General features: G+C 51.9%; 1 protein-coding gene across 1 annotated transcript; it reads right to left on the bottom strand.

Moving 5' to 3' along the window:
• Window positions 1-4,041: 4,041 nt before the first annotated feature.
• DDX56 (DEAD-box helicase 56) lies at window positions 4,042-13,436 on the bottom strand. Its single transcript, XM_065939681.1, has 14 exons — window positions 13,341-13,436; window positions 13,089-13,250; window positions 11,908-12,068; window positions 11,593-11,763; window positions 11,389-11,479; window positions 10,579-10,823; window positions 10,144-10,263; window positions 9,538-9,651; window positions 9,346-9,440; window positions 8,859-8,932; window positions 8,633-8,722; window positions 7,777-7,882; window positions 5,179-5,252; window positions 4,042-4,762 (listed from the first exon to the last, which is right to left on the bottom strand). The coding sequence occupies exons 1-14, from the start codon at window positions 13,398-13,400 to the stop codon at window positions 4,685-4,687; spliced, it is 1,641 nt and encodes a 546-aa protein (XP_065795753.1). The 5' UTR covers window positions 13,401-13,436; the 3' UTR covers window positions 4,042-4,684.
• Window positions 13,437-16,606: the final 3,170 nt, after the last annotated feature.

The raw sequence follows: 16,606 nt of genomic DNA, 5'->3' as shown, positions 1-16,606 counted from the left end.
ATGAATGACCCCCAAGGGACCAGGGACACTCTCAGGGGAAAGGTTTTTATCAACACCTGTGAGTCCTAGTTCCTGAGCCCAGGAACCCACTGACAACTCAGCATGGTGCCTACCTCCAAGAGCTCCCAGGCCAGGGTGGAGACAAGGGGCCAGATACAAGCCTAATGAGGTCAAGGGTAGTATTAGAGACATACTGAGAAAAAAAATGCCCAGCCCAGGCCGGAAGTCAGTCTTCCTAGAGGAGGCCACGTCCAGGCCAGAAAGGTTTCACATTCCAGGGCTGTCAAATTTAGTAAATATGGAGGAAGACACCCAGGGAGATTTTTTTTTTTTTCCTTTGACCAGGCTACACAGCATGTGGGATCTTAGTTCCCCGACCAGGGATAGAACACAAGCCCCCTGCATCCCCACATTGGAAGCACGGAGTCTTAATGGTTGGACCCCCAGGGAAGTCCTGACCAGTGAGATTTAAATTTAAAAGAAGCAGCTAATAATTTTTTAGTATGTCATAAACATTCCATGGAATATACTTAGGTTGGAAAGTTACAGACTTCATCACTGCACCTCACAGACCAAGGTCAGACTCAGAGAAGGGACAGGGCAGGGCTGAGCCTTGGGTTCCAGAGTAGAGCCCACCGATCTGAGCACCCTCCTACTCTGCCATTTAACTGGGCAGCCCTAGGCTGCCTATTTATTCTCTCTGAACCTCAGTTTTCCAATCTGTAAAATGGGATGGGTGTGTGGACATTAAAGCTTGCCTCTTAAGGGCTGGTCTGGGATCCCACAGCATCAGGCTCCCTCAGGAGGGAGATTGTTAGAAATACAGAATCTCTGGCCCTGCCCCAAGCCTGTTGGATAAAACCTGCCTTCCAAGAAACCTCTGATCCAGGTGTTCATTTAAATTTCAGAGTGCTGTGGGCAGAGCCACCCTATGGGACCCAGGGGCCAACACAGAGCCAGGCACAGTGGTGCGGGGAGGCCTCTCAGGCTGCCTGACCTCCTTGGCACATCCCACACACACAGACACTCAGAGGGGGTACTTTTTACCTGCACTTACAGCTGAGACCCCAGAAGAGGCCAAGAAAAGTGAGCTGCTTCCCTGGAGGTCAGGCTGGCCCAGCTCAGGTGCCTTAGGTTTGAAGACCTTCGATGTGCCCACGCTCTCCAGCTCAGCCATGCCACGTTAATCTCGCTGCTTCTCAGTGGCCTTGTGGATGGACTCATGGATGGTTGCTCAAGCTCTGGAGGTTCTGAGGTGCAGTGAGGTTGAGTCTGCCCAGCAAGGTGCCTGGCACACCATGGGAGGCTGGGCAGAGGCACCTTTTCCTGCCCAGAAGGATCACTTCCTTTTCCACCTGTGGCAAACCAATGAGAAGCAGCCCCAGCCTCACTGACAGCGAGGACACCCCAAGGCTTTTTTCTGGGGGAAAGAGGATGACATCTGGCAGGGGCACCTCCTGGCACAAATTCAACTTAATTGGCATTGCCTCCAGGAGAAACTGCCCCTACAGACCAAAGTCCCGAGACCAATTAATTCCCCAAATGCTGAGTCACTGATCCTCAACAGATGGGGGAGAGAATTAGCTGAAACAGGAAATGCATTGAATTGGTTTGTGCTCTGGGTCCAGAGGTTTCTAGGGACACTCTGTTGCCCGTGTGTTATCACCATGGCTACTCAGCTATCTGATCAGGGTGCTCCCCTGCTTCAAATCCACCAGCACCTTCTGAATGCTTAATATGTAGCTATATTGCCCTTTAAAAATAATTCAGGGACTTTCCTAGTGGTCTAGTGGTTAAGACTCCACACTTTCAATGCAAGCGATGTGGGTTCGATTCCTGGCTGGGAAACTAAGATCCCATGTGCTGCGTGGCACAGCCACAACATAAAAAAATTTTAAATAAAAGACATCAGTTTAGTTTTTCAGTTTTTGCCTGTTTCAGTGATGATCTCTTTGGTTTTCTTTTTATCCTCAAATGTGCCAGGCACCCTCCCCCCTGGAGCACTTTCACTCTGCTTCCAACACCCTTTCCAGTCTCACCTAACTCCTACAATAGTGAGGCCCCAGGTAACCCTCCTGGCCCCTGGGCGTCCCAGAAGGGAGATGATCTAGCCATAAGTTCACCTGGCTGGAGGGCACTACCCACTCCCTCCCGCCTCCAGCCCAGTGCAGAGCCAGGAACACAAGGGCACCCATTCAAGCCTATGCGTGGGTGGGATTGTGCCAGTCAGAGGTGTGGAATTTCCCTGCACTCTGCTGACCCCTTTGCCATAAGCCCTGTACGTCAGTCAGCCTGGAACCTGCTGGAAACCTGCCGAGCTTATCTATTGTTCAGTGATCTCTTTCCTTCCAAACCCAGCTCACTTATCGCGTGCATGCCCGTGTCCCAGGGCCTGTTCCATTCTATTTTGGACACACTTATCAAGGGCAGAGGTTTTGATATCAGATAGACAAGTTCAACCCCTGACAGCCTGTTTCCCTGTGTATAAGCGGATAGCAGAGCCTCCACCCAGGGCTGTGTGATTGTATGAGACGTCTGCACACCTTCCCTCTGCAGGTCCAGGCCACAGGAACACACCACTCTCTTGATCCCGCCCAATTCAGATTCCACCAAGTGCCAGGGCCTGTTCCAGCCAAGCGTGGGTTATATAAGCACAGCCCAGGGTTATGTAAAGTGCCTAGGATGGCACCTGCTCCCAAGCTGGTGAGACCAAGCTACTCCTTCATGGGGGTGGACAGTGGGCCAGCCTGGGACACCAGAGCAGGCCTGTGCTGATGTCCAAATCCTGTCCTCTTCACCCACCCTTTGACTTGTTGCCAGGTGAGTTCTGAGCCTCAGCACCCCCACCCAGAACTTGGGAGTAGCCCCTATCTTGGTAGAACACTCAGCGCAGGTCTCAGCACACAGCTTGCATCTAGCATGTGGCCAACAGGCCCCAGCTCTGTTCCCAGACAGGAACGCACCCCACCAGCAGAGGCCCCTCTGAAAAGAAATATCACTGGAGAAACCCAAGGTGCCCACTCTCCTGCGTCTGCGCAGACTCAATGTTAAGTTCATTGGCTGGGACGCCTGGACGTGGCAGGCTCAGAGGAACAAGGTTGGCACACCATTTGAGCAGACCGCCACCTCTATGTCCCAGGCTCTTGGGTCCCCAGGGCCAGGCCTGCCTCACACAGCAGGTGGGGAGGTCTACAGCCAGCAGCCTGGCAGGGATACAGGAAGCTCTCCAGGCTTGACCCCTTCAACAAGGCAGTGACACCCATGAGGCTGTTGCTGCAGTTCTGGGACCCCACAAATGCTAGGCTGCCATCTCTGTTCAGCTCCATTAGCTCATCTCCTTAAGGTGCCCGAGCCACGGCAGGCCTCAGGAACCTGGTAGCAATGTACTGGTTGCTGTTTCACTCACTGATAATCCCACCTGAGCGGCAATCCCCACCATATACACTTTGATTCCCTAGAAATCCTCAAAATGGCAGAAACGTGGAGACCCTAAACCTGAGGGCCCACCACCCCCTAATAGCAGCCAGAGACCCAGACTTTCCTCACCGTGTAGACCAGCTTGTGCTGGTACCACTACCTGGTTTTCTGCTGGAATGAAATACTCAAGCACTTTCAACTTTCTTCCCAATTTTCTCCTAACTCCCCTGCCAACCCTGCTGACCCTCTTCCACTAAGTACTCTCATCAGCTGGGCCTTGTGAGGCCTGATAAGTGGGTGACAGTGACACTGTGATAAGCGGGCACAATAAAGGGCACAGTTATCAGCAGCATCCCCCTCCTCCAGACAGCAGCTGGGAGGCCCAAATATGAGGTGGGACCCTCCCCTGTCAGAACCTTGCAGGTGGGCTGAGAGCAAACAGACAGGGCATGTGTGTGTCACACTGTCACTCATGCACTTAAAACACCCAGGTAGGACTTTCCTGGTGGTCCAGTGGCTAAGACTGCACATTCCTAATGCAGGGGGTCCAGGTTTGATGCCTGGTCAGGAAGAAATAGGTCCCACGTGCCACAATGAAAAAAGACCACACATGCTGCAACTAAGACTTGTTGCAGCCAAATTAATTAATTAATTAAACACACACACACACAAGTGTGCCAAACAGAGCAGAGCAGTTCAGGAGCAGAGACAGCTGGCCCTGGCTGCCTGAGGGAGCAGAAGGCTGAATTTACAACGGGCCATGGAGAAAGAGGCGTCATCAGGCAGGCTCATCTTTCCAGGAGGCGAAAAGTCGTTCCCAAGCTTCACAGGAGGTGTCAGCCTGATCCCAGAGGGGAAGGCCACAGGAGCAGATGGTGGTAAGGTCAGAGAGCCAGATGCCGGTGGGTGTCTCCCAGCCTGAGGGCTGCTGGGTTGCAGTGCTGCAAGGCTGACCTCTTCTGGCCAAGGAGGCACTGCACACAGCAGGCAAAGAGCCAGGTGCTGCTTCCTGGAAATGGTTTCTGATTCCCAAGGTTTCGATGGCCTCTTCCTACAGGCAGGAGGTACAAACTAGGGCAGCTAGAATCTTTATTCTGTTGTTATAGGCAAAGCACCATCCTGGCCATCCATCTGGAGGGCCACAGTTCTGCCTGCCTGAAATCCAGTCCATCCAGTCTGAGAATCAAGCTACCTCCAGCAGGGAGGCCTGCTCCACACTCCAGTCCCGGGAGAGGCTGGGAAGGCAGCCAAGGCTGCCTGAACCACCTCAGGAGGGTGCTGCTGTGGGTCTGAGTTTCTCTCCTCTGTGCTTGAAGCTTCGCAGTGGGTTCTGTGTCTTTGCCTTCTGTGGGGGCAAAGTTACCGATTAACTGTGGGGAGCAGACGTCTGTCTGCACATAACGAGAGACTCAGAGAAGTGGCTGGTACTGCTACTTGGCAGGCCCTGCAGGCCGCGAGCCAAGGACAGGTGCTGCTTCCAGCACCGCAGACGCCCACCTTCCTCCTCCTGCAGCGTGGAGGACGAGGAGGGCGGTGGGGACAGGGAGGCAGGTCCTCCTTTGCTCTGGAGGCTGCTCATGGTTGCCAAGGGAAAGCCCCGGCCCCCACAAGTCTGGCCAGGGGTCTGGGGCCGGTTCTCAGGACCTTGTTCCTTCCTCCTGAGGACAAGGGACGAGCACACCCCGGTGACCAGGGAACCAGACTGGGGGTGGGGTGGGGCGGGGAGCCCTGCAGCCATCACCAAGGCCCCAGGGGACATACCTTGGCCTTCTTAGAGGCAGGGGGCTTCTTCCGCTTCTTGTGTGGGTGGATGAGGCCGCGCAGAGCAGGAGGAACTGGAAGAGACAGCCAGCTCAGCGGCTGCCCCCACTGCCCCATGGGCCTGCTCCCACCCCCTCTCCCGCCGGCTCCACCTCCAATGGCTTCCAGAGCGCTCTCCCCTCCTGACCCAGGGCCTGGCACTCCGATCCTCACTGCAATCCTAAGAACACACGACTATCTAGTGTCACACCGCTGTCCCCAGGGATGCCCACTAAAACACATCTCTACAGTACGTGTCACAGTAAGGGTGAAACAGAAGAAGGAAAATTAAGAAAGAAAACGCTGCTAAAATAGAAAAGCAGCCTTCACGTAATTCCTTCCTATGTGGCCCTTCCTCACCTGTCAGGAGCCACCATCACTGCTCGGGACCTGCTACATGACCCCTGGCCTCTGCCCTCTCACCCACCACCCAGGGCATAGCTCAGGGTCCCATCCAGCCAGGTCACACAGGTCCTGACAGGCCTCTGAGCACCACACCGCCACACCCTCCCACGTCATCCCAACCCCTAAAGGCCAAAGGTTTTGGGCAACGACTCTGCTCCTGTGTAACAGAGAGGATGGGATTCACTTCTGAGGCAGGAAACAGATGGGCCCCAGGTTAAACATTTACAACTAGCTTCCTGTTTACACTTTGAAAATAAAAATAACAACAGAACAGTATAAGTAGCTGGACTTTGTCTCCTGCGGACACTTCAAGATAATGGGAAAAGGAGTAACAGAAAGGAGCTAAGTAAGCCCTGCTTAGGTGAAAAATTAAGGAGACCACGTATTCTTCATTCACGGGGTCAAGGAGACCTCCCAGACTATGCAAGCACAAAAAGGTTCCTCAGGGGAGGGGGCACTAGACCATAAGGTCTGCCAACCTCCCGAAAAGTCTTGCACTGGAATTCACCTTGTCTAAAAGATGCGCTTGCACATCCAGGAGGGCCCTGAGTCAGACCTGATATGGACTTGGGGCCACATAATGCAACGTGACTGGCCAAATGAAAACCAGAAAACTGCCTCCAAATAAGTGGTCTAAACCATCCCAAAAGGGACTTCCCTGGTGGTCCAGTGGTTAAGAATCCACCTGCCAATACAGGGGACACAGGTTCGATCCCTGGTTCTGAAAGATCCCGTGGACCGCGAGGCAACTAAGTCCATGTGCCACAGCTAAGTCCATGGTGCCCCACAACAAGAGAAGCCATGTCAACAAGAGGTCCATACACTGAAACGAAGAGTAGCCCCCACTCGCCCCAACTAGAGAAAGCCTGAGAAAATGCAATGAAGACTCAGAGCAACCAAGAATAAATTAATTAAAAAAAAAAAAAGCTCAGAGCTACTTCTCTCTCAGTTCACCCATCTTTTCTCCACATCCCTCTTCTCTCCTAATAAACACTTCACTTGCCTTTTTTTTTAACTTTTTCCCAAATTCTTTCTTCAAACCAGGCAAGAGCCAGGGCCCTGCTCCCAGCCACAAGTTTCTGTGGTCTAAATTCAATCCCCACTCAGGGAACTGGGATCCACTTCAAGCTGCCACACAGACCACCCAAAAGCCACCCAAGATCACACCCACTCCTCCCCCTCTCCCCCTCCTCACTCCTCAGACCAGGACCTTGGTTGGTATCCCTTACAGCTCACTTCCTGGGGAGCCTGGCCCTATCTCTCTGGCATTTTCCCATCTCTCCTGGATCTTTCCCATCCACTTGCTTGGGGTTCTCCTTGCCATATCCACCAGCTTACGCTAATCCACAGGGGTACCAGGGAAAGGGGACTGCACTCACTGCTCTGCTTCCTTAATCCACTTTAAGCATCTTCAGCATAGAAGTCACACACACCCATTACCAAAGACACAAGGAGTATCATTACCGGGTGCAAAGGGAGCAAGGCTCCTGAACACATCAGGTACGCTTTGGCCTCATCTACACCATAGAAACCACTTTCGGGATCCATTCTTTTCTTGGCTGTGCCATGCAGCATGCAGGATGTGGGATCTTAGTTCCCTGGCCAGGGATTGAACATCAAACCCATGCTCCCTGTGCAGAGTCTTAACCACTGGACCACCAAGGAAGTCCCTCTTGGGATCCATCCCTGACCTCATAACTGTGATCCTGATATCCCTCATCCCCACAAGGCTCAAGCAGGTCTATTCTCTATTTCCCACCCCCCGCTTCCCCGGTCAAATGTTCTGGAGTCAGACACCCAAGGGCAGCTTGGCCTGGTCACTATCCCCAAATCTCCTCCAGCACGAGTAGCACTGCCTCCTACCTGCGACTCCCACATCCCACCCAGTCACTCCCTTCTACACACAGGAGGCTGCTTGGCCAGGTATTAGCTTGCTCTTTCATAGGACCAGGCTCTAGATGTGAGACCCCTGGCCTTGAGAGCAGAGTGCTGCCCTGGTTTCCTGTCTCCCCAACAGAGAGCAATGCCTACCCAGGGGCACTGTGCAGAGTTATGTCTGTGTACATGCTCGCTGCCCAGCTCCCAGGGCTCTGTGTCACCCCAGTGCACGGCAGCCCAGCGATGAATGCACAGCCCGCCCCCAGCCCTGCTCACCCAGGTAGTCAGGGACGTTGCCCAGGTGAGGCTTCACCACGGCAGGGTGTAAGGGCAGGTCGTGCCGCAGCAACTGGAGGTCCCTGGGGTTGTCTTCAAAGTATGTCTGGCAGGGAAGAGAAGCAGGCACTGCATGGTTGGTCCTCCTTTTGTAATTTTGCAGGATTTTTTTTTTTTTTTTTTTTTTACAGGGGAGTTTTTGAACAGGTAGCCCATGTTCCAATTGTTAAGGCTGAGATTTCCCACTGCCTTGTCAATGGGGCCCCCTCCCAGAGGCAGCTCCATTTCTGGTTGCTCATATCCCCTCAAGTGCTCTGCACACGCAGGAAGGCATATGTCCCTGCTCCCACTCCCTATTCGGTGGGGGCAGTTAGGAGCACGCCACACCCTCCTCACTGGGAATCACTCTATGGCCGTGCACCTTCCAACTGACACACAAACAGCTGCCTCCTCCTTTTGTGTAATGCACACCACGTGAATGCACCTGACTTGGTTTACTGCGTCCCCGGGGTGGACCCCCTAGTGTTTCCACCTTGGGAATCATAACGGAACGCAGGCACCTATACAGTTATGAGCTCACACAACTCTTACAACTGTGTCAAGAGAATAAACCCCAGAAGCTGTGCTTCTGATGGACACAGCCACTGTCCACCTCAGAGACTGGGCCGATTCACCTCCCAGAAGGACAGCTGACATCCTTGCTCACTCGTGGCCAGCTTTCTCCCCATGACCTGCTAAAGGCACGGTCTGCCGCCCAGTTCACCGCCTCTCTCACACCCACAGCTTTGCTGCCGGCCTCCAGGAAGGGCGATGCCTTGGAGCCTCCCCTTTCCGTCCCCCCACCACAGCCCCTTACCTTGAGCTTCTCTGAGTGCAGGAGCTCCTCTTTGATCTCCTTCAACCTTGCCTCGCGGATGGCTTGTTTAGTCACTGAGCGCATGGCATCCTGGGGGCAGACATCAAAGGTCAACATGGCAGGGCTGCCTGAGCCCGCCCTCCTGCCAGGGTGCTGAGCAACAAGAGCCTGACTCTGGGTCCTGGAGAAGCCCCAAGTACCCACATCCCCATAGGGCCCCACTCACCCTGCAGCGGTAGCGGAAGCCCTCGATCTCCTCCATGTGGAACTGGTAAGGAAGCAGGACAGGGGCACCACTGTCTGCAGAGAAAACAGCAGTGAGGGTCCTGCAGACTTGGGCAGGGTCTATGGAGGCCTTCAGCTCAGAACCTCCCATGTCTGCTCCCTGGGGTGGGGCAGCCGGGGATCCAGCCCACTCTTTCCTCACTTTGCAGACGTGCAGCAAAAAACCTGGGTCTCATGGACAGTTCATGACAGGGGATCCACCCTGCTGCAGCCAGGGCAGTTTCCTGTCCCCCCGTCCTGGGCCCTGTCACATCTCTCAGCCTTAGGACCTGCCCACTCGCCCACTCTCCTACTCTGAGGCCACTCTAGCCACAAAGTATGTGCGATGACAGGCACGGAGCACAGCCAAGGAGCACCAGACCCTGAAATTTAAAGTGTCACGACAGAAGCCTGGCCCTTTCTCGGGTCAGTGAGGGCGGGGCTCTTACCTCCACTGAGAAGCTCCTCGATCTTGCCCAGCTGAGACTGCTCTGTGGGCAGCACGAAGGTCAAAACTATGCCGGGGTTGTTGGCACGTGCCGTCCTGCAAGGAGAGACAACCCAGCCCGTGTCTCTGGCTGTGGGTCCCACCGTGTGCCCACAGTCCGGGTGCCCAGCCCGCCACGCCTCGGTTCTCCTACCTGCCGGCCCTATGTATGTAGGCCTCGGGGGTGGGGGGGAGATCAAAGTTGAGCACGGCACATACGTGGTGGAAGTCTATGCCCCTGGCCACGCCCGCCTCTGGATCAGAAGCCCTGTAAGAAAACACGCCAACCTCAGACTGAGCCCTCCTCTCCTCAGAGGCCATGTTCTCAAACTTATTTAATCAGCACCACGACTAAACAAAGGCTGGTATGGAATTACAAGACACTGTCACGAGTAAGATTCTTAAACATCATAACTGTGCCAGGAGCTAGAGTAGGGGGGGCAGCCAAACCCTGGAACTCACTGCCCACAGGGCAACCCGAGAAGCACTCTGAGCCAGCCCACCCGAGAGGCAGACAGGGACTGGGGGCTCCCCTTCCCCCGAAGAAAGATCCTTCGTCCAAGTCACAGCCAGTGGAGGCTGGGCCACCTTCCTCACAGGATAACAGTAGGCCAACAAGTCAGGCAGTGTGGCCATTCATGCTGCCCATGAAGCACAGGCCTGTGAGCCCTTCACTCCCTGCCTCCACACGCTAGTTTCCCAGTCTTCTGAAAGGTGGGTCTCCCTGGCAAGGGCTGAGAGGAGATAAAAGTGGACTCACTTGTCCCGCTTGGGTCCTTTGCCCCGATGCTTGCCCTTGACTGGAGGCCCCAGGACTTCAGCATCTGTTGCTATGACGCAGTCGTAGAAGCCTTGATTGAACTGCGAGATGATGTGGCACCTGTGGCTCAAGAGCAGACAAAAGTCAGATCTAAGAGCACTGGAGGCCTCTCCCCCTCCCTCCACCTGGTCATAACGGTCATCCTTTCTGACTCTTCCCTCCTCTTCAATTCTTCCCCAACTTAATCTTTGTGCTTCAACCTCCTCAAGTGAAGATGGAATTATAGTTGGTATTGCAGAGTTGTGAGAGATAAAGTCATTGAAGATCATTCAAGCCTGGAGCCCTCAATCCACTAAGCACTTAAGAAACAAGAAGAGTGACTATGTCTCCCCTTTTCCATCCCCATCTTCAACCAAGACATGAGAGTCAGCACACCTGGAGCGTAGTGGAAGCTCTCCATTGAGCACACAGGCGGGGATGCTGAATTGCTCCAGGAATAGGCGCAGCCGGTAACTCCGCTCCAGAGTGTTGACAAAGAGCAGAGACTTTCCCCGAATCAACGACAGCTTGAGCAGGGCATATAGCAACAGAAATTTGTCTTCCTCAGTCTCACAGACCACCTGAAACTGCTGTAACTGGTCTGGCCCTGGTAGCTGGGACTCCTGTAACTTGAGGGTAACCTAGGGGAGGACAAGCCTGTGGTCAGGAAAGAAAAGAAGACAGAAATGCTACTGCAAGCCGCTGGCTCGCCAACCACAGCACTAACGTGTTACTGGAGGGTGCCCTGGGTCCCTTCCAACTGTGTAATGTCAGAATTCAAAGTATACTAACTACTGCAATTTACAAAGGACATAAAACTACACACAATTTGGGGCACGAATCAAAGAGAAACACACTATAAATGACTATAGTGAAAAGAAAACCCCTACAATAGCAACCTTTCTGAAGAGTAAAGTTCACATAAGGGGAGAATTTTGGTCCTGCTGCTCAGAGCAGCCCTTCTGCCCTTTGGGGGTCCCTGATCTCAAGGCCTTTAGGCAAAGCATGGTTTGAACCCAGCGGATACCTGGGACTACACAGTGATTTTAGGTTGGAGGATCAGGAGTGCCTAACAACATGGGACTTCTAATGCCTCAGAACCAGGAATACTAAACGAGGAATTTTCAACCCCAAATAACAAAGGGTTCCTTTGAGAAGGCAGGAGCGAGTCCTCTGAGTCTCCTGACGGTCCCAGGGGGCTCTTACCGGGTTATGTAGTACCAGTTCCTTGAGGGCGTGCACATCCTCATTAAAAGTAGCTGACATCAGAAAAGCCTGGTAAATCCGGGGCAAGTGACTAAAATGAAACAGAGCCCCATCAGACTCCAATTCTAAGGCCTCTAACAGGGGCAGATGAACTGGCCCCCTCGCTCCAGGCCCTACTGTGTATTCACCACCCCTTCTCCTTACCAGAGAAGACTCTTAAGTTCCTCCTCAAAGCCAAAGGAAAAAAGAAGATCAGCCTCATCGACCACCAGCAGCTCCATGGAGTCTCGAAGCTTCAAGTTGTCTTGCTGCAAGTGGTTTAATATGCGGGATGGGGTCCCCACCACCACATCGGGCTTCTCCATCAGTACAGCTCTGTAGACAGGGGACACCTCAGTATTAAGTAGAAGGTAGCAGCTGGGACCTCACCTCAATCAGCCCTTGTTTTTGCTGCACACAAACCCCATCCCACATCCCAGTGCGGACTCATTCCCTCACAGCCCTGCTGTTCTAACCCACCTCTGAGAGGCTGAGTCTTCAGCGGCTGACACGTTGGCCACCCGGATGTCTCGAGCACAGTAGGCAGCCAGCTGCTGAATCATGGATTGGGCCTGCCTTGCCAATTCCTTAGTCGGCACAAGGACAAGGGCTCTCACAGCCTGCTCTACTGCAGGCCCTGTCTGCAAGACAAAGACTTCAGCCAGTCAGTTATCATCATGGCCATTGGATGCTTTTCTCTACCTCTTCCAGGCAATCTGATCATGTACTATGACTTCAACACAACAATATTGTTGTGTTTTGATCACCCCTTCACTTACTTTACCCACCTCTGAATGTAGATCAGAAGGCCCTTTCCCAAGGCACTGAATTCAACAAGGATAACTTACTTTATCATTACAAAGTTACTCAAAATGTGTCAGTTACTGAACAACCATCAGTTACTTCTCTGGTGGTCCAGTAGCTAAGAATCTGTGCTCCCAATAGGCTTAGGTTCAATCCCTGGTCAGGGAACTAGATCCTGCCTGCCACAACTAAGAGTTCACATAAAACTACCAAGGATTCCCACATGCCATGAGGAAGAAGGAAGATGCCTCAACTAGGGTCTGGAGCAGCCAGACAGAAGATCAAACTAGTCAACCCTAAAGGAAACCTATCCTGAATGTTCATTGGAAGGACTGATGCTGAAGCTGAAACTCCAATACTTCGGCCACCTGATGTGAAGAACTGACTCAATGGAAAAGACCCTGATGCCAGGAAAAACTGAAGGCAGGAGAAGGGGATGACAGAAGATGAGATGGTTGAATGGCATCACCGACTCCATGGACATGTGTTTGAGTAAGCTCCTGGAGTTAGTGATGGACAGGGAAGCCTGGCTTGCTGCAGTCCATGGGGTCGCAAAGAGTCAGACACGACTGAGCAACTGAACAGAACTGAGTACAGAGAATAATGGTCGCAAGGCCTGGACTAGAACCCAAGTAACCTGAATCCCAGCTCAGAGCGTTTACCAGAAAATCATCTGATTCTCTTGGATCAGCCTTCATGTGTAAGAGATCCAAAAAAAGCCCGGTTCTTGGGAAAGACTTGGGTGCATGAGTGTGGCCGGCACAGCTTTCCAAGAGGGCGCAACGGAACTCAAACGCCTTTTGAGTTCCTTTTGAGTTCTCCCTTTCTCGGTCTTTGGGGCCCCTCCCCCGACTCACCGCCTTCCTGTGGAGCAACAGCTGTAGCATCGGAATGGCATAAGCGGCGGTCTTCCCGGAACCCGTGCGGGCGCGAGCCAGGAGGTCCTTCCCCTCCAGCGCCAGCGGGATGGCCTTTTCCTGGATCAACGTGGGTCGCGACCAGCCCAGATCGGTGACGGCCTAGGAGAGACAAGGGACGGCTCAGGCGGCGTGCTGCCCTGCCACCGCTCCCATCCACCGTCGGTTGGGCTCCTCAGCCCTCCCCGGTACCTGTAGGAGCCGGTGGTCCAGGCCCATGTGTTCGAAGCCCAACGACTCTTGATCTTCCATGCTGCTGCTCTGTAGTGACAGCGCGCAGGCGCGACAGGAAGAGCACGAGAAGACGCGTGAGCCGGTCAAAGCAGCAGCCAATCAGTTTCAAAGGAGTTAGCCTTGGCTTCCGGTGTTCCGGCTGATCTCTGAGGCTGCTGCTGCGCTCTAGCTGTGGGGTCTCGGGGGAGACGCGGCGGGCGGCGGAGATCCCACCGGTCCTTGCCGGTCCCCTGACACTACCTCTAAATGGCGTTCTGGGTTAGGGTTACCTGCGGCAGAGGCGGGGCTCCGTGGAGGTGGATGAGGTCCCCTCCGTGCCCGCCTCCGCCCACCGACACCGGCCACACAATCCTCAAGTTTCTCCACCAGGTTGCATGCTTATGCCTTTACCATCATCTAGCACTTGATTTTTAACAGCCTCGCCCTAACAATTATGCCAGTATTAGTTGTAGTTATATTGACAAATACATAAATGTTTAGAATGCTCGTCTGTGTACTACCTAAGAAAAGGGATGCCGCGGGTGGTACCTTACCACATTTGGGAAATACTGGTGAGTCCTGCGTCCTTTCCTGCCATTATGCATCTGGGGGAATCTTTCAGGTTTATGAGCAAGCATTAATTGCTCTGCCACGGACTATACTTAGGAAAAGTGCACCAGCATATGTGTTACAGGGTTGTTTGCCTGTAGCCGTGGTGGGAACGTGGGAATCTGAAACGCGGCAATGACTTTAAGAGTAAAAAGCAAGTGACACTGGGTGTACCAGCATATAATAGAGGCCACCAGGGCTGGGCTAAGGTTTAGGGTCACAGGCAGAACAAGGACAGGCTATAACAATTGAACTGTCCAAGAATGAAGTTTGGAAGAATCAGTAGCATAAGAAAAAAGAAAGGTAGCTTGCTCTGGGGTTCCCAAAGGTAGCAACCTGTGTTGCCTGCACAGCTTGGTTAAAAATAATAATTCTTAGGCGTTCCCTGCAGGTCTGGTGGTTAGGATTTCAGGCTTTCACTGCTGTGACCTGGATTCATTTCCTTTTTGGGGACTGAGATTCCCCAAGCAGTAAGACTCAGCCAAAAAAAAAAGGGGGGGTGGATTTTTGGTCCCAACTTATATGTTTGCTATTGCTCCTGTAACAAATCTTCATAAATTTGGTGGCTTAACACACTTACTATCTTACAGTTCTATAGGTCATAAGTGTGACAAGGCCTCTCTAAGCTTAAATCAGGAGGTTGGTGGGGCTGTATTCCCTTCTCGAGGTTCTAAAGGAGTCATTATTATTTTTTGTGTTTTTTTGCCTTTCGCAGCTTCACTTGTGGCCCCCTTGGTCTATCTTCAAAGCTATTAATGGAGGGTTGAGTTCTTGTGTCACATCATTACAACCTTCTTTTGCCTCCCTCTTGCATTTTTCAAGAAACTTTGTCATGACATTGGGCCCTCCCAGACAATCCAGGACAATCTCCCTATTTTAAAGGCAGATGGTAGCAACCTTAATTTCTCTTTGCCATGTTTGGTAACATATTCACAGGTTTCAGGAATTAGTACATCTAGTTGGACATTATTGGGAAGTTATTAGTCTGCCTACCATGTGTGTTAACAGGGATGCAGGATGTCCATCTCTTTGTGACCGCATAGCCTTCCAGGCTCCTCTGTCCATGAAATTCTCTAGGCAAGAATACTGGCATGGGTTGCCATTACCCTCTCCAGGAGATCTTCCCGACCCAGGGATTGAACCTGGGTCTCCTGCATTGCTGGCAGATTCTTTACCGTCTGAGCCACCAGGGATGCCCATTCTGCCTACCACACCAAACATAGTCAGACTGGACGTAAATGTTGCTCAGGAATCTATATGGATGAGTTTCTCAGGTGCCCTATGCATCTATTCTGACATGGGTCCAGCATGAGATCCAGAAGTCAGGCTCTGGGTGTTATAGGGTGAGAACTGAGAGCACCACAGGTAAAGTGAGGCTGGAACCAAACATGGAGATGGGGACTGGGCCAGGGATAATGGGATGAGTAGAAAGACTCCTGTGCCCCCATAGCCTTTTTGTATAAGGATAGAAGGCCATTTGGTAAGGATGTTTTATAACCTAAGAAAGCAAGGACTTCAGAATGGAATCAGGGTAGTATTGGGGGAAAAGGTCCCCAGAACTCCTTGGATGTAGCCGAACTATTTTTTTAAATTTTTCCTAGCCTCTATGGTGTCTGTGAATACTACACACCAATGTGGAAACTTTTTTCCTCACATCTACCACCGATTAGCCTATCCTCTGGCAATCAAGATTCCAACTGTCCCATCAGAATAAAGGTGTGATATACTCCCACCTCTGTCTTCACTCCATTCCCCTATCAAAAATCAGAAGAGGAGAAACCGAGTACCTACTGACCCATCAGCATAATTGAGATGCACAGATGGACAGGCTACTTCCTGTATTCCTACAGCCTAGACACTAGTGTGCTTGGCTGGGTAGATTCCTAGTAACAGCCACAGAACAGACGTGTGTTCCCTTCCTGACACATCCCATGCTCCTAAAGAGCCCCAGGCCAGAGGTCTACACACCAACTAGTTTCAAGGCCACCTCATTTTCCGTGTTAATTCTAATATTAAGAGTATTATGGTAAATATCCAAATAATTTTGGATGAGTCATTTATGGTGTTTCACCTCACTGGACCGTTAACATGGTCACCCCAAACTGGAATTTTTTAAATATTTACAAAAATATTAAGTGAAAAGGTCTAGAAAACTAAATTGCTTATACTTCTATAAGTAAAAATAGATACACATGTAGAATAATATGGAAGATAAAAACAAGAAGGGGAAAAAAAAAACAAGAAGGGAAGATTTAGTTTTGTATGTCAGATAAATAATGTATTTTAAATAAATAAAACCATGAAATAAAATGTCAAGAATGGGCAACTAATGGTATTAAGTTTTATATGGCAAAAAGGCATGAGGGAAGTATGCTAAGATGTGTTTACACTTATGATTCCAGGGAGCTAAGAAACAGATACTTAATCCCTTCACAGGATTCCTTGCTGTCAAGCCTACGTGGCTGCCCTCTGTGCATGGCTGAGCCACCACCCTGTCTGTTCCCTAGCCTCACAAGCCCACATGCCCAAGTCCGCTCCCAGTCAGCTGCAGAAGCACCCAGACCAAGAGCTTTTCTTCCATCTCCTTTGGTGCCTCCCCTCTGCCCACGGCCTCTTTATTTCATTTCAAACACAGC

The sequence above is a fragment of the Muntiacus reevesi genome, chromosome 6 (genome assembly GCF_963930625.1).
Source record: "Muntiacus reevesi chromosome 6, mMunRee1.1, whole genome shotgun sequence".
Taxonomy (NCBI): domain Eukaryota; kingdom Metazoa; phylum Chordata; class Mammalia; order Artiodactyla; family Cervidae; genus Muntiacus; species Muntiacus reevesi.
This window is presented reverse-complemented; position numbering and strand designations above follow the sequence as displayed.

Bases quoted from the DNA above. Each gene is read 5' to 3' on its own strand.
- DDX56 (XM_065939681.1), bottom strand. From the start codon at position 13,400: ATGGAAGATCAAGAGTCGTTGGGCTTCGAACACATGGGCCTGGACCAC. The intron at 12,069-13,088 runs GTGAGTCGGGGG...TTTGTCTTGCAG, and splicing joins TGTTGCTCCACAGGAAGGCG to ACAGGGCCTGCAGTAGAGCA. The intron at 4,763-5,178 runs GTATGTCCCCTG...TTGCCCCCACAG, and splicing joins CTGCCTCTAAGAAGGCCAAG to AAGGCAAAGACACAGAACCC.